Source organism: Triticum dicoccoides, chromosome 5A (assembly GCF_002162155.2).
Source record: "Triticum dicoccoides isolate Atlit2015 ecotype Zavitan chromosome 5A, WEW_v2.0, whole genome shotgun sequence".
NCBI classification, from domain to species: Eukaryota; Viridiplantae; Streptophyta; class Magnoliopsida; order Poales; family Poaceae; genus Triticum; species Triticum dicoccoides.
In genome coordinates this window covers 553,803,197-553,820,835 of record NC_041388.1, presented here as the reverse complement: position 1 = coordinate 553,820,835, position 17,639 = coordinate 553,803,197, and the positions used below count along the sequence as shown (strand labels likewise).

The window sequence follows — 17,639 nt, the reverse complement described above, 5'->3', positions numbered from 1 at the left end:
TTGAGCTGACTTGCATTTACTGACTCCGAGGTTTTTCTCCTCGATTTCCTTTGTTGCTTGCTGGAAGCTTGTTCCAGGTCAGAGGCCGTACTACTCCCCCTCTTTTTAGGAACAGGGAGTTGAGTGGTTTTTATTGGTACCTCCACTCTTTCGGGCACATTTCTGACTGGATTTAAGGACTTTGTAACACCTTTTAGATCAGTAAATGAATTTGGTAGGTTATTTGCAAGATGTTGCAAATTAATGATTTTCTGAACTTGGAGTTCGGTCTCTTGTGTACATGGATCAGAGGACGAAATGTCTAGAGCATTCCAATCAATTTCTGGACATTCTTTCTGGTACTTGAAGTCTCCCACTAATGTCGGAAAGTGTTCCTCATATACAATCAGCATGACGGGCGGTGAACAGGTCCCTAGTAAGGGGTTCCAGGTACTTAATAATCGACGGCGATTTGTACCCCACATAGATCCCCAGTTTCCTATGTGGGCCCATGGATGTCCGCTGTGGTGGTGAGATCGGGATGTATGTATCACATCCGAACTTACGTAGATGGGAAATGCTAGGAGGATTTCCACATACCAATGCAGAGGGGAAGTATTGTGATATGCAGTAGGCCTCAATTGTATCAAGTCAGTAGCGTGTAGAACCCATGACCCCAACAAGAGGTTGGCAAGTTGCAATTCATTAACAAAGGTCTTGCAATGAGTTTGATCCTTTTAATCAATGATTCAGCCAAACCATTTTGTGTATGGACATATGAAACGGAGTGCTGAACTTCAATCCCCAAGCCATGCAATAATCATTAAAAGCACGTGAGGAGAATTCTACAGCATTGTCCATGCGAATTGACTTAATTCGACTTTCTGGATAAACAATTGAATTTGAAAAAAGACTTCTTTCTATTTTGGATAATTTCTTTTTCAATAGGACCTCTTTTTGGAGTGAACGATCGAATATTCCCCTATTCCTTCTTATTTTAACTGATTGTATTCCATATGGAATAAGAGGAGAACAAAAGCATTCCACGACCTGCCAAGGGGCTGTTAAAAAAAGAAAGCTCTTCCTTGAATTTACTTTATTTTTATTCCTTTTTCGAACTCCAACCAAAGTAGATTCGAAGACGAGTCACTTCAATTATCCTTTTAAGTTCTATTCTATCTTCTGTCTTTCCCTATTTCGGCTTGTAATTTAAAGACTTGCATCATTATCTTGGCAAATGCATGGTTTCACGTGGATAGAAGACACACGTGTGACCATCGTGTAAATGCATCAATTAGAACCATGAAGTATCGGAAAGGTCCAGATAATGGTTGGATGGGACCACAAATGTGCTTTCAATACGTTCAAGAAACTGAAGTGGTTCAACTTGTATTTTGAGGTGAGAAGGTCTCAAAATTAGCTTTCCCGTGGCACAAGATGTGCACGCAAAGTCTGAAGATTGAGGAAATTTTGACTCAAGCAAATTATGACCAATGGAATTGCTAGTAATTTTTCTCATCATCCCGATCCCGGGATGGCCTAGGCGATCATGCCAGGTTTGAACCGCGTCAACATTTTGAAAAATTACTTTGTATGCAACATATTCTACGGGTTTGATGTACGTATAGTACAAACCAGGCGATAGAGAAGGAAATTTTTCATGTACCTGCTTGCCATATCCATGATCTTTGGTGAAGAGTAGATACTCCTCTTTGTTGTCTTCATGGGTTTTAATGTGAAAGCCATTTTTACGAATATCTTGATAACTGATTAGGGTATGTGATGAGTCGGGATACAACAAAGCATCCTTAATTGTCACTTGTGTACCGCCTGGGAGGGTAAATATGGCACATCCAGTGCCAACGATTACCGTATCGCGTCCAGCGATAGTTAGAATATCTACATTCATCTTTTTCAGAGTTTGAAAATAATTCATCTCCCTCGGTATGGAGTTTGTGGTTGCACTATCCACAAGGCATAATTCCTCTTCCATTGGATTGTCACCGTAGAGAACGTCGGTGAGGCCCTTCAGTGCTCTCGGCAGAGCGTGCTTGATAACGTGTTTGAGTGAAAAATGATCCACTGATCTTTGTGTTGATAGAGTAGCAAGTAGGAGGCGTCTTTACATGAACCGTCATAGGCTAAAAGTCACGACGGTTGAGAAAAGGAGACGCGTCGGTTGCTATAGAAAACCACACACACTGTTAGACAAGAGGATACTTTCCTTCTAATTAATACTATATGCTAATTATTCACAACAATATCGTCTATTGCTGCACTGGGCATTGTGCAGCCCAACTGGACAACAATATATGGCTACTACTCCCTCCGTTCCTTTATGTTAGGTGCATTATTTCCAGCTCGGTGACCAAGGCAGCATTTTTTGAAGCCTCCGGGACAGGGACAATACTACCCCTGATATTAGTTTAGCATTAGAAATCAATTAGCGTGAGCCTCCACTGATTTGACCGCCGCATGCAGATATGCTGCCTTGGTCTGACATAAAGGAACGGATGGAGTAATATAGTAATTGCCTAAAGAAATATAGTAAAAGTATAATATAGCAATATTAGTAAAAAGATACTAATATAGTAATATATAGAAAATGTTTTTGGTAGTTAAAATGACAAAACTCTTCAAACAAAAATACTAGAAAATTCACATAAACCTTATATAATATTTAGAGCTTAGGAGTAATATTTGCATCAAATATAAAATAAAATGCAAATAATATTGTTATATAATCCATTTTGAAATTTAAAACAATTACCTAAAAGTTAATTTAGGATATTAAATAGTTCCCCCAAAAATGGTTTTACATAAGATAAATAACCAAATAATATTTAAATAATTTCCAACTTTTTATTGAAGCGTTCAGATTACATTATCTCCTTTGATTTTATTTTTGAGTTGGATTTGTTTTAAATATAAAAGTCCAAATAAGTTCCAAAATAAATATTAGGGAAAGTACTTTTATTACCCCTCATTATAATATTCAATAAACTCCAAAAGTTTCAAATCCTAGTCAAAATTTAGTCGTCTTTTGGTGGTCTACGGACCTGAATGAAATTTTGTTACTTCTGGTTTTTTTTTTGTACTGCCATGCAAAGATCCGAAGTTTTCCCCTAAAAAAATATTTTTAATATAATATTCGTGTTTTTTTGGCAAAGCGTCTTTTTTTGTTGAGACAATTATCCGTTTTAACTTTTTTTTTTTTTTTTGAGACACATCCGTTTTAACTAATGAAGACCATGAGGCCACCGTCCATCCAGTTTGTAGCCCAGCACGCATCGCGCTACCACATCCTGGTCTGGCCTGGCCCGGTCAAAACAAACAAAAACAAAAAGGCGCTTCTGGAGGGTCCTCTCCGCAATAATCCTCCAAACCAAAGCAGAGCAGAGCAAAGCAATCCCCCGGTTGAAGGATGACGACGGCGGCGCGGCCGACGTGGGCGCCGGCCAAGGGCGGGAACGAGCAGGGGGGCACGCGCATCTTCGGTCCCTCCGGGAAGTACTCGTCCCGCGACCTCGCCGCCCACACCTCCCTCAAGCCCAGGTAGGCAACTTCAAATTCAACAATCGTCTTCCCCTACCCGCGCTCCGATCCCGATTCCGATTCCGCGCCCTCGCTCGTGGTTCGAATCGCCCGCCTCGTCTGGTTCCGCGCCCACGCCGTCCGTCGTTGGGATTGGGGCCGGGGAAAGGGTGCTAGGGTTCGTCGGCCTCGGAGACATGCTCTCCAGATCTCCGCACCGTAGGATTGCTGGCGACGTCGCTAGCAACCTCGTGTACCGCCAGCGATGTGTGTAGTGCTTCTGCATCTGTTGTTTGGGGCCTGAATTGGGCCCTGCCGCTAATCGCGTGTGAATGGATGGATGCACCACCTGCCGTTTGGTTTGGTTTGGTTGGTGTTAGGGGTCACCTGGATCAGGTCAATTCCAACCCAATAAACCCAGGTAGGTAGTACCTGTTTGCTGCAACGACCGACACAATTAGTTACTGTAGTTGTCAACCAACATATATGTAGTAACGTGAGCGAGTCTGTTTACGTGCACTAACCTGGGATAGTCGAACAAAATGTAGCTGTTCGCAATGTTCATCCTACATACAACAAACACCTATTTTGTCTGCTCCGGCAGGCTCCATCAAGAGAGTGAATCCGGAAGCAAATGGCTTATCATGCTTCATATGTTCCTATCGTGGGGTAGGTTTATTAGTTAACCATAATCAGTAAAAAGGGCAGCCCGGTGCACGTAGCTCCCGCTTGCGCAGGGTTAGGGGAAGGATCCGAGCCTTTCCTTGCGTTTCTGCAAGAGGCTGTTTCCAGGACTCGACCCATGACCTCATAGGCAACAGCTTTACCGCTGCGCCAAGGCTCCCCTTCTTAACCATAGTCAGTAACTAACACTATATGGCCGAACTGTTGCATCAGGCTTCACACGATTAATAATTTATTTCTTGCCCCTGTCAACCATGAATGATATTAGCTGATAGTTTATATATATTTTTTCTTACTATCTTCCTCTCAATACTCGCCCCCTCTTGTGTGCAGAAAAGAGGGCCAGCAAACTCAAGAGGAGGTACAGAAGAGGAATCTCAGGGACGAACTTGAGGAGCGTGAGCGCAAGCACTTCTCATCCAAGGATAAGTCCTATGTTGGTAATACCTCTGGGCCCATCTATGCTTTCTTTGTCATTTTGTGCAAATAGTGCTTTGACATATCCTTTCTTCCGTGATGTTTGTCTTTCGTTGTTTCCTTGTACCTGTGAGTCATGATTGATTAGTTCAACCTCTTTTTTCTCGCAGATGAGAGGGACCGACGAAAAAGTTCGAGCCTGCTCTTAGAAGGTTGGTGACAACCTTAAAGCTTTAGCAAAGTCTGTTTAATGTTGTTTATTTTCAAGGCAGCATAATGATTTACTTTGTTCTTCTGGTAACCACATTCACAGGTTCAAAACGGGATGAGGATAAGATAGTTCCACGTGAAATTGATGCAGATGACTCTGACGTGGAGCTCAAAAGTGATGATGAAAGGTCTGTGTAGTTAGTTCTTGCTCAGTAGTTTATCAATCACACCTGTTCAAAATGCTGACCAGACTCTACTTGCTGTTTGCACTTGCATGGATGGGATTAACTGATACATCTTCTAACTGCATGAATAAATTGTATTGTGGACTTGGGCCGGCTGAAACTGTTCAATATGTGTTAGTTATCTAGCCTAAACTTTGTTATTGGGTGTGATATGTTTATGTTTACAACAATACATGTGGTAAAATAGCAAAAAAGAATAATGCAGCAATTGTCCCGAATTTTTTTGGGACAGAGCTGTTTATCTGGGCCCAGATTTGTAGTTCAGCTGATTATCTCAACTTATTCTATGTCTTACTCATCAAATTGAAACTTTTATTCAGCGATGATGACGACGATGACGATGACACTGAGGCACTCATGGCAGAGCTCGAAAGGATTAAAAAAGAAAGAGCTGAGGACAGGTTTAGAAAGGTTTGTTGTTTTCTTCGCTGTATTATCATTTTGAGGTGCTCTTCTTCTTTAGGTTTAGAGAATTAATGTGAAGTCCCGTCTGTTTGCTGCAGGAGCGTCAGCAAGCAGAAGAAGAGGCCAAGATGAAGGAGGCTGAGCTGATGCGAGGAAACCCACTGATCAATATGAATAACTCTGGCTCCTTCAATGTGAAGAGAAGGTTAAGACAGTGATGCCTTGGTGCCCTTGTTTTTAACGAAAGAATGCTGCCATGCTTTATCCTGAGCTTAATCCTGTTCATATATGTGTGTTGTCGCAGGTGGGATGATGATGTTGTATTCAAGAACCAAGCTCGTGGAGAGACTAAGACACCGAAACGGTTCATCAACGACACCATCAGAAGTGATTTTCACCGCAAGTTTCTGCATAGGTACATGAAATGATGCTGCTTTATGCTTTATGTTGTCTGGACTGTATGCATGCTGGAAGAGGAGCCTGTGATGTTTCTGAATTCTGAAGATCAATTTGTACGACATAACTGTAACATCTATGTTACCTGTACGGTGATATGTTTACCCTGTTCCTAAGAGTAAAGAAAAGAACCCACTGCTTGTGTTTTACTGATGCTTTGCCGTGACCTCAGGATCTTTCTGTTAGTATTTACTACTCTCTCCGTCCCATATTAATTGTCGCTTAAACGGATGTATCCATTTCAGTGACAGTTAATATGGGACGGAGGGAGTATTTGAATTCTTTCAGACCCACTTTGACCTGGAAAATATGCATATTTGTGGTGTACTCTCAGTTTGTGTGACCGCCCAGCAGTGTCTTGGAAAATGCTTATGTTTTTAGCTGAATTCATTTAGTGCTTGAAACACCAATTTTCTGGTCGGCCTTCTCTTGGGAAAATGATTTTAACTGAATTAGCAGCCAAGGTTCCTTCTCTATTTGATTGCCAGTGAGAGTTTAGCCGAGCAAATTGGCAGGTTACCCTTTGCCTCTGTTTCTCATGGCATTGGAGTCGTTGTACTGCTTGGAGATTGACATCCTGGTTCTCCATTGTTGGCTGGCCACTTTTTCCATGGCTGGTTGGGAGGGGCTAAGGATAACATTTATTTTCTCTCCTTGTTTAATTGCCGAGTGAGTTCTGCTTGCATGGTTGCATCTGCTGTATTCTTACTTTTGCAGAATCTGCTGTCTTGATTTTGTCGATTGATGTTGAGGTAATGTTGCTTGTTATCAAATTCAAATGAAGTAGGTAGCATATTTTCCTTATAACATTTTCTCTGTTCTACTTTGGATTTTTCTTTTGTTACACGCAAATTGAACTTCTATTTGCGTGCTGCCCCCTAAGGGGAAAAAGGTCTTACGTGAGCCTGCAATCGAAGTTATGTTCTTGATTTGTTTCTTGCTGTCTGGTTACTGCCTGATTTGTGATTAGTGTAGAAGTAGTTAAGAGTTTTAGCCGAGGAAAATGGCAGGTTACCTTATGCCTCAGTTTCTCATGGCATCTGGGTCGTTGTGCTGCTCGGAGACCCATCACTCCTGGTTCTTCACACTGTTGCTGGCTACTTAATTACCTTGGGGCTGGTGAGTGAGGCTAGGTGGACATATTCTCTTTGTTTGCATTAGTAAGTTGTCCTCCTTGCTCTGCAATTTTCCTGTTGTCCTGTGATTGAGATCTGTTTTTGTTACCATGGCTGAAGTTATCTGCTGTTTTTTTCAATTTCGTCGGTTGTTATGCTCAGGTTATTGCTATCTACTACGTACTACTTTGTCGCTCCTCCTGATCATGTTTTTTTTTTCCATTTATTTTTTGGTTTGTTGGACACTTGGTTAGTTGGTTAATTTCTGATTAGACTAGACTGAAGTTGTGGGATTTCATGTGAGCAAAATGGCAGGTTGCCCGCCTTTGTTTCCCATGGCATTGGAGTCGTTGTGCTGCTCGGAAATCCACCACTCCTAGCTCTCCAATGTCCATGCCCACTCCACTATGGGTTTGGTCGAGAGGCTAGGGTAATATTAATTTCCTCTTTTCATTGTGTTGAGTTGATTCTGCGTGTATTAATTCGTGTTGGACCAAGATCAAGATCGAGGTGCTGTTAATTCTGTTGTTCTTGTTGATTGAGACAGTTGCTTGTTATCAAATGCAGTTGATCCTGTTCTTTCCTGGTCCGCCTACCATCTTCAGCTGCCTGCCTGCAAATCAAACTGAAAGAATACTTGCTGCTCCGGTTGCACTATTTCGTTGCACCCGTTCTTGCTGCTGCATTCATATGGTGCAATCAACCCTGTCCCTGAAGAGATTGGGCCGTATTGTCCATAGATCAAATTAGGATGAAATGAATGCACACGATGGTGATACTCTAACACCGTTCCGAAGGCAGAACAGCAGTTTGACTGCTCCTGTAGTTGTTATACAATTAATTTTTGTTTAGATTAGTCGCATAATGTTAACCGCATCACAAAGAAACTAAGTAAAATCACTCTACACAAGTGCAGTTAGTGTTTGCTCCCTGTTGAACATCCAGTAGCGGCTGTTAGCCTTTTGAACAGACCGGGCCGCCTTTGTTTGGCAGAGTATCTGCTGGGATTAGAAATGCCAAGACCCATATTATCCTCTATGATATATGCTGGAGCAATCAAGGGCGGTGGGATATTGGTTTTGTCCCTGTGAACCATCCATGCGTGTGATGAAGACGATGAAATTTTAGTCTTTGTTTTATTTTCTTAACGATGATTAGTTAATGGTTTTACTAATTATGATGGTTGATGGTGATGTTCTTTTGCTCTGTGTTTGTGCCAACTTGTAAAAGCTACGTTTGGATTCTATCATGTACTCCCTCTGTTCTTAAATACAAGTCTTTTTAGAGATTTTAATATGAATTACAGATGGATGTATATAGACATAGTTTAGAGTGTAGATTGACTCAATTTGCTTCATATTTAGTCCTTATTCGAATCTCTAAAAAAACTTATATTTAGGAACGGAGGGAGTAATATAAGAGGGATTATGCTTGCTAGATGTTTGGTACTGTATTAATTAATGATAATGGAACAGGGAGGTTCGGTAAGTGCTCATTATTTATTTTTTGGAGAAAAAGTTCTGTCATTTGAGGTAATTGGGTGAAGTAAAAACTGACACATATGTTCTTCAGATGCTAATAACCTTCAAAGATAACCAAGATGGGAGGTTTCCATTACAACACCAAGCAAGTTAAATAATAACCAACATGTTGACCAAAGCACGGCAAGAAACGAGAGTATTTCTTCTGCTTACATAAAATCTGAGTCAAAATAAACGAAACCCACCAAAGTCACAGCTGGTGCAATTCATCTGATGCTCACAGGATTGAGTTGTGATTCCAAAAAGAAACATAAGGTGGGAGAAAGAAACATTACGCGATTGAGTTCATACATTATGTTTCACAGACTAACTACGAAAAAAGAAACATTAGGTGATGAGAAAAAGGAGCCTCAACACTAAGTTTCAGGCATGGCATGTCAGCAGGAAAAGGTACATAATATTCATAACAAGAAACCAATGCGCCATCCGCCCGCCGGTCCCCATCTACCGTCCAGGAGAATGCGCACCCACCGGCATCCGGTTGCCATCTTACAGCAGACAAGCGTTTCCGAAACAAACTAACTGGGCGCCCAATGCCCCCAATCTAGCATGTATGTTTCTGAGTCTCTATTAGGCACCCAGAATCCTCCTAGTGATGAAAAGTAATATCCAGGAATGGCGGTCTACAGTATAACAGCAACTTCATTTGCGTTGCTTAAACTTGTCGTCGCCCTCGTAATCCGAACCCTCATCGTCATCGTCTGACTCCTCCACCTGCTTAGGCACTGCTTCGCTATTGGGTTCCTCGCCACCACCGCTTGGTTTGGCCCGCTTTTCATTCTTACGCTGCTTCTTCTTTTGGCGCTTCAGGCGCTTCTTGGATGTTCGCTCCTCGGCTGCTTTCAGCCTTTCGTCCCTCCGCAGATTGAACTCGGCCACCTGCTTCCTCTTTTCGTAATCAGTCTCCATCCTCGTTATACGGTCCTGTTCCCTTCTCCTCATTTGCCGATACTGTCAAAACAAGAGTGCTTACAGTTAGTTAAACCATCAGATTATTAACTACCAGTGTGTTTCCATTCAAGTTCTCAAAACTATCCATGTCATGAAACTTGAGAAAACTGGAGCTAGCTAGATTTGTACATACAAAAAACTAGTAAATTAGTTGAGAACACATCAAGAAAAAGTTTGCTCTAGCTCTGTGAATGCTGGAACAGGAGGAACCAAATACAAACATCATGATTTTCCGCTGCTCTCATGTTACCCAAGAATACTGGTGAAGAAACATGATGGACAAAATATGACTTGAATTTATTATTATCACAATTCTCAAAGAAAGCAGAATTTGAATGAACTTGTGTACAGTCTCAGCAACACAATCTCCACTATGATAACCTTTGTCCCACCCAGTTACTGACGGTGATTGTATGCATCAATCTGAACCCACACACAAGTCAATAGCAGTTCTAAAGTTAAGCTAGGATCGTGCCCACAAGCCAACAGCAGTACTTCATTTTAATAACTCAAATGAAGAGTTATAAGTGGCAAAACACTAAATCTTCTCCTGGTAGGCTGATAGCAATTCGATCTGGCCTCCGTTCTATTGCAGCACTCATAAGCCACTGGAACTTCTGATTATCATGTGATGGTGCCTATGATCGCAGCTAAGCCACAAATACAAAGATCTTGTATCTGATCCCTTCTCTTATATCACATCATAACTTAATAGACCTTCACATTTTATCAAACAGTGGTCATTAGTCAGCCTTTTAACCTCCCATTTGATTAAGTGATGCAGCAAAACATATTCTTTTCATTTATATTCAATGATGTTACCTTAATATCCACAGCAACTTGCGTTCTAGAGATTCATGAATCGAGCAAATTTTAAACGTCTTATTGTTTTGGTATAGTCAACTGCATAACAGCATACACAAAATTTACTCAAGTGTTTTCTACTGTCAGTATTCTTAAGAACATCGACAGGTAAAGGGACTTCTGTAAATGCATTTTTTAACGCAAGCACAATGTGTTTTCTTCCTATATAGACACCAGAACTATTTAGAATCAATAATTCATGTTCAGATGAACCATAGACCCAAAATTTCCTTTAAGACAAAGTTCAATAAAATGGCAACTTCACCAAAACATTGAACCATCTACTCAAGTGCTAATTGACAAATAAATCTCATCATAGCCATAATGTAGAGTTATGCGTGAGTCCTATCCGCATAATAAGGAAAAGAAAAAAATGGTTCACCCTGACACTCATTTTAGCTGAATTCTCCACTTGTACGAGGGTGGGAGAGAGAAAGAGTACCTGGTGGAAGTCGCCAGAGCCAGAACCAGCAGAGGACCCAGAGGTGTTGCTGGCACGGACAGGGACATTGTCCATGATGCGCTTCAGCTTCACCTCTATGTCCTCCACATCCTCCCGTAGCTTGACCCCTCCTGAGCTCTTTCCTCCACCCTCCACCAGCACCAGCTGCTTTCCACTGTCACCAACAGCAGCCTTTGCCACTAGTTCACCACCAGAAGCCCTTGCCGGTGGTGGTGCCATTGGGACTAGCTGCTGCATATTGCCATCCTTACCAGGATCTGACATTGTTGATACTAGCTCCACCTGTGGATCTGCCTAGATAGAACAGAGTGTTAAAGCATGAGCTAAGGATAGGAATTTTCACTTCAAAGTTTATGTGGGACATGTTCTTTTATGCAATTGAAATTCCTAGTTGTCTTTGGGGGCTACAGAAGATAACAGATGCCATAATGGACCTGGAAATAGCAAGAATAGATTGATGACTGGGAGGGAGCAATGTACTGAACATAACAAAATCTAAGTATCAAACGAGTGTACAGTAACAACTAATACGTTTCCATCCTCCAACCTCGTGAAAAATGGAATAATTTGTTCTGGCTAGTACAGCCAGCAAATACACATTAAGACATGGACCATGTCCAACGCAGATGAAGCAGGTACCCTCTCCTAATGTACCTAAGATGTGAGCCTACCTATCTGTCCCCTGAGCCTTGTTACATCTGGACTAGAAGTAAACTATATGTGGCAATGAAATTCAAGATCCCTGGTTTGTACTAATTTATAACTGCAATTGCATCCAGCAAGCACAAGATTTGCAGCGTGGTGCACAATTAGAGAGGAGAGGCATCACATTAACCAGGCAAAGCATCCCTAATTCAACTTGATTCAAGTTCACATGCTGGCTAAATGAGAAGCGCAAGGCCTGAGGGATTCCTAAACTACTTATTCAGAAAGAAAACGAGCTTCTATCAGAGCAGTCAGGTCAGGCCGCCACCACCTGAGGCTTTGTTCGGTTAATCCTCTCCCCAAGAGGATTGGAGGGGATTGGCAGGGATTGGTTCATATTTTGACTTAGAAGAGGTTTAAATCCCCCTCAAACCCCTTCAATCCACTCGGATTCACCCGCAACCGAACAAGGCCTGAGGGATGGCCTGAAGCAACCCGGAGAGAAAAGAATCGTAGAGTGTTAGGGCTTTCGTACCGCCGAGAAGATAAATCAGGCTGAATGGATCCCCTGCCCAGTCCAGTGCAGCTGAGCAGAGAGAGGCGCGGCCCCTGGGAGGAGGAGGCTGCAGCTGGTCACCGCCGCGGACGGGATGGGATCGATGAGCTCAAGATGTGGACGCGGTGGGGAACGCGGCGGAGGCCCGCCGGTGGGGGCGTGGAGGAGGGCGACGGGCGGCGGCTGGTTGGAGGACGACGGATAGGAGGACCCAACCAACAGGAAAGAGGAGGCAGGGGCGGAGAGCCAGGATCAAAGGTAGCCAAATGGCCCGGGACGTTTACAATTGGGCCGTGCCAGGGCACGAGTGCCCGTTTCTGCCAAATGACGCACACTCCTCCCCTCTTCACATTTGGGCTCGGCCCAGTTACTTCTTTATCTCCTCTTCCAGACCCCCCGCGCCAGCTAACTCGTAGACAATAGATGCTATATGGCCCGGCCCATGTAGGTTTCTTTACACCGGTTTCAGGAACCTTCTAGAAGGTTTCACCCTTTTTTAGGCGGTTTTCTCTGGGTTTTTCAGGTTGGGTTTTGTTTTTCCTTTTCAAATACATGAACTTTTCTAAAATTTGTGAACATTTTTGAAATTATTATTTTTTTCAAATTCATGAACTTTTTCCCAATTCATGATTTTTTTTCAAATCCAAGAAGTTTTTCCAATTCACGATTTTTTTTAAAAAAATGGCGAATCTTTCCCAAATCCACATTTTTTTTCAAATTCATGATTTTTAAAATTTGTAAACCTTTTCCCAAATCAAGGAATTCGGGTGTGTTGGGTCGGCCCACGCAAGGAGGCGCATGAGCGCCAGTTGAGAAACTTAGTGCTTAAGGCGCCGAACATGAGCCCTCATCTATCGATAATGAACGAGTAAAAATGTGCAACTTGAATTATTTTATTTGACAACTTGATGTCTGGATTGTAATATTTATATTTGAACTATTGTTGCATTTGAATATTTGCACTGCTTGAAGAATTATTTATGCTATATATCTATAGTTATTTTGAGTGTTGCGGACATAGAGAAAAGAAAATAGAGGCGGACGTCCGGTGCACAAGGTTGGATGACCGGCTTTTGTATCAGTGTTCGCAGACGCGTCCATGGACGTTAGTGTCTGATTTAAGGTATGCCATTGAAAATGCCCTAATGCATGAAAAAACATCATCTGATTTTGCTATTTTGGTCATCCATGAGGTGGTAGGGGGTGTGTGAGGGCAGATTCAGTTCTAAATTTCTAATACATACTGATTTGTTCTTTTTGTTGTTGCTTGGGCAAATCCATATGAGCGAGAAGATGGGAAAAGGGCTAGTTTTGCCTAGGCTACAGGTCGAGCAGGAGAAGAAGAAGCCAGCACAGAAGTTTACCCCGAGGGGCCTTCGAGGGAAAGTACGCTCCATATTACTAGCATCTCCAACAGTTTATGTAAAAAAACTCCTCATAAAATGTCCACATAATTTAGAGAAGTTGTCTCGTGATGTATTTTCTCGGTTCCCGTAAACTTCTTCCCCTAAAATCTACTCCCTCCAATCCAAAGTAAGTGCCACAACTTGAACTGGGGTTAGTTCAAAAATGCGACACTTGTTATGGATTGGAGGTAGTACTTTTTTTCTGTTTCCCATTTAACAAGCATACAAATGGAACATGCATGTCGGGGGGAGCTCATTGGAGACACAGTCGATTACAGCGGGTGTTGCTTGTGGTGGTTGCTCGTTGGAGCCTAGGAGGCGGCGTTAGGGGTCTTCAATGTCCGACCAGCGAGTGTAGGTGGAGGCAGCAACGGGATGGAGTAGCGCCAACACAGTGCTTGGTCGGAGATGGCGTGTGTGGGGGCGCAACAATAATCCGTGGTTGCGCGGCAGTGCACGCGGGGAAAGGGGGTGGGCAGTTGGGCCGGTGCGGGAGGCGGCTGGGCGGTTCGTTGGGGCTGCAACCGGTACATCCAAACAACGACAGGGTGGTGTGGGGAGGCGCAGCCGGTCCTTGGACAGACACCTAGTCGGCGGGGCGGTGTGGGTGGACGTGCCCGGTTCCTCCGACCGACGTCGGTGGGGGGTGGTGGTGGGATGAGGCAGGGATGAACACGAACTTAAAGGCGCCCTTAAACTTCAGCGGTTGCATCATATCAAAGTTTTTTATTTAAAACGAAACTTTATTCATTAGACATAATTAGTACATCGAATTACAATTTCATTTAAAGGCTCCTCAAACCAATTCGAAGTTAAAGAAAATCTAGCTAATCTAGCAAGTTCATGTGTTACTTTATTTGCGTCTAGCTCTATTACAATGTTTGAATCTAGTCATGATAAAATCACATGCATAGTGAAAAGCAGTCATCGAAAATTGCCGCCGCCGAACCCGTAGATTGTCCTCCGTCCTGCATGGTCTCAATCACATCCAGATTATCTGAGTTGATGATTAATCGATTGCACCCCGCCCTTTGCGCTAATGTTAGTTCAAATTTGAGAGCTAAAGCTTCTACCATCAGAACATCCATGCAATGGTCGATCTTTTCATTTCCTCCTGCAATAAACCTACCTTTGTCGTCTGGTAAGATTGCCCCCATCCTACCCTTCAGCATGTGATAGTCAAAAAATGCGTCAACATTGAGTTTCACGAAACCCCTAGAGAACAATACAAACCTTCCTTTTTTATGGACGCCTTTGAAGATGTGCACGATATCAAAGTTTACTGGAAGATCTTCGCTCCGTAGGTGGAGGGTTTTTTGTGGAGATTATGTAGTATCACGTAAAAAATTTACGCGTATAGGAACCGTTGGAGAGCTTTTTTTTTTATTCAATCTTTAAACCACAATTATTTTACATACTTTCATTTTTAAATCGTACTCCCTTCGTTCCATATTGTAACCGTCCGGGGCGCCGATTTCCACCTCACCCGCCTCCCGGAAGACAGTGGCAACCCAGGGTGGGAGATCAGAGACTGCCGCTGCGGCTACGTCGTCCTCCAGAACACGCGCACCAAGCAGATCGCTGACTGCCGCTGCGGCTACGTCGTCCTCCAGAACACGCGCACCAAGCAGATCGCTGCCTACAACCCTCTCACGCAGGCGCTGGCGAAAACATATAATAGAACACCTGCACCAGGTCCTCCTTATCTAGCCATCTATTTTGTGCATCGCAATTCGTGCAAACACATTTCTCTTTTTTGTTTCTCTCGCATAAAACATGTTTTGAAGTTTAAACCTTTGCAGCGTGGCAAAGTTTTTTATCTAGAATCTAGGATAAATCTTTCAGATTTTTTGGTCAAATATAAATATATAAATTATGATTTTCTACATTAAAAATCATATTTTGTATATTTATGTTTGATAAAAAATTCTGAAAGATTTATCCTAGATTCTAGATATAAAGCTTTGTCACGTTGCAAAGGTTTGAACTTCAAGACATGTTTTATGTGAGAGAAGCAAAAAAGAGAAAATTTCATATAGCAAGTTAGTTGTGTTGCACATATCTTAAAGCAATATTGGACAGCCAGGATAGCAGGGCCCGGGTGCAGATGTTCTAAAAATCCACGTCCCAGGCGCTGGACATCTTCTCGGGTCCGCCCCGAGAGACCTGCCATCCCCGCTTCCTTCGTTTCCGCATCATCTTCTCCGCCGGAGAGGACTAGAGGTCATTCCATGTGGTCTGTGTCCATCGCCCGCAAGGGGGGCGCGCACGAGTTCGCCTCTCTGTCTTCTCATCAGACAGCAGGGAGTGGCAGGGTTTCTCATGGGTAGAATTGTCGACGGCGCAACCCGGGGAGGACGGAGGCGACAACAATGCCTACTTTGCTACACTTGTGAATCAACATGATAGGTTATCATGTAGGTATATCAGAAACCAATTGTAAACGGTCGTGCTCAACACTGCAACGCCGCAATTACGTTGAATTGATGTGCCGCCACCCTTGAAAGACATAGACCCTACACAAGTTGAACTTGGTTGGACCAAGGATGGGAATGTCTGCTTGGCTTGCATAGATGACGTCTATGCAGACAAAGGAACGCTTGCTGTTTGGCTGTGGAGCGCCGACGGTGACGGTGTTAACAAATGGATGCCGCACAAGGTTTTCCTGCTGAACACGTTGATCAATGCCACTATGTGTTCAAAAGACCATGACGTTACGGTGGAGGTTGTGGCGGTCATCGATGGGTTTGTGTTCCTGACTATTGATTATGATAGGTACACTGAGTGCCTCATATCCTTCTGCTCGGAAACAGAGAATGTAAACAAGCTCTTCAATCATACACGGGACCACAATATCCACCCCTACATCATGGCATGGCCTCCTTCTTTGGTAGGAAACAAGGTGAGCTCTCCCTTGCTTGAACATGCTGGTCAAATTTCTCCAGACGTTTGGTCCATATATATTGTATGCATTTAAGTTACTTGAAAGGAATATGATGGATGTTGTATATATAGCTATGAAAATCTGCCATCAGTTTCACATTTTGCAATTCTGGTCAACTGTTATTGAGTTAGGTTACACAGCAATGGCTTCATGCTGAGTCCAGTTACAATAGCACCAGCAGTAAATCATACGTGCTATGCTCAATTGCAGATTGTATACACTATTTTAGCTTTTTCCATGTGGTTTGTGCAGCTTTTGTGATATCTGCATTAATAGTATCTTAGGCTAGGAATTTCTCTTCACTAAAATGTTGTCTACACAATGCTTTGTAATCTTGACCATTATAGGGTGTTGGTTTGACAAGTATACTATTTCACTTCCCTTGCTTTTGGTCATTGCTAAATAAATCTGTCTTGTACCATTTTCTATAAATATCTATCTTGTACTGTACCTTTTTTATATATAAAGATCTACTTCGTAGCATCGGAGTCTATAACCTTTGCACGATTTGTCTATACAAACACTTGAATCCTTACTTACACGGAAATCATTTTATGCCTCAGGAGGATTTAGAAACCAAAGTTACCGGAGACAATTTGGTGGATGATGGTCCTGTGGTCACAGAAGAAACTCCCTCTGTTCTTGTCACCGCATTCGATCATATAAGGAAGCTCTGATTAATGGCATTGGGGCAAAAGTTGCAGAGATAGAGGCATTTCTACTATCTATATATCGAGGGCGAGAAGAAGTCTCTAGCTAGCTGCAGAATAGAAAACTGCAAGAGGTTGTATCTTAAGGATAAGTGACGGCATTGATGGCTACAGGAGAAGGGCAGAAAGAGAGACGCGATGATAAGTTGAACCAACCTCTTTGGAATGACGATGGTGTATTTCTTCTGATGAGATGCGCTCATGTTTATATGTGCTGATACTTCAGTTTTTGGACGGTGTGGAGATAACATCATCTGCTAGTTTCAAATACTTGTAGGATATAAGCTATGGGTAATGTGTGGATATAACATCAGTATGACTATTTGGCAAGAGACCAAATCATGAGCCTCTTATCTTCCCGGAGGATGCTATTTCACTGTGCATCACCGAGTTGAGTGTTGAGAACCCCTTTGCTTCTTGGCTTGATACTTGTCTGTTGTGAATCTACTCTTTTTTATCTTTTCATTGCTCCTGTCTTTTTATGATTTGTCTCGGTCTTATCCTCTGTAACATT

At 42.7% G+C, this 17,639-nt stretch overlaps 2 protein-coding genes across 3 annotated transcripts; one reads left to right on the top strand and one right to left on the bottom strand.

The window, feature by feature from the left end:
• The first annotated feature begins 3,336 nt into the window (after window positions 1-3,336).
• On the top strand, window positions 3,337-6,079 carry LOC119302747 (protein CWC15 homolog). Its single transcript, XM_037579802.1, has 7 exons — window positions 3,337-3,534; window positions 4,531-4,637; window positions 4,785-4,826; window positions 4,928-5,012; window positions 5,390-5,480; window positions 5,573-5,679; window positions 5,779-6,079. The coding sequence occupies exons 1-7, from the start codon at window positions 3,404-3,406 to the stop codon at window positions 5,900-5,902; spliced, it is 687 nt and encodes a 228-aa protein (XP_037435699.1). The 5' UTR covers window positions 3,337-3,403; the 3' UTR covers window positions 5,903-6,079.
• A 2,766-nt stretch (window positions 6,080-8,845) lies between these two features.
• On the bottom strand, window positions 8,846-12,306 carry LOC119302745 (PRKR-interacting protein 1 homolog). 2 transcript variants are annotated; one of them, XM_037579801.1, is made up of 3 exons: window positions 12,045-12,306; window positions 10,844-11,158; window positions 8,846-9,537 (listed from the first exon to the last, which is right to left on the bottom strand). In XM_037579801.1, the coding sequence occupies exons 2-3, from the start codon at window positions 11,126-11,128 to the stop codon at window positions 9,229-9,231; spliced, it is 594 nt and encodes a 197-aa protein (XP_037435698.1). In that variant the 5' UTR covers window positions 11,129-11,158; window positions 12,045-12,306; the 3' UTR covers window positions 8,846-9,228. The 2 variants fall into 2 exon arrangements, with proteins under 2 accessions (XP_037435698.1, XP_037435696.1); XM_037579799.1 differs by having other exon boundaries at window positions 10,844-11,154.
• Window positions 12,307-17,639: the final 5,333 nt, after the last annotated feature.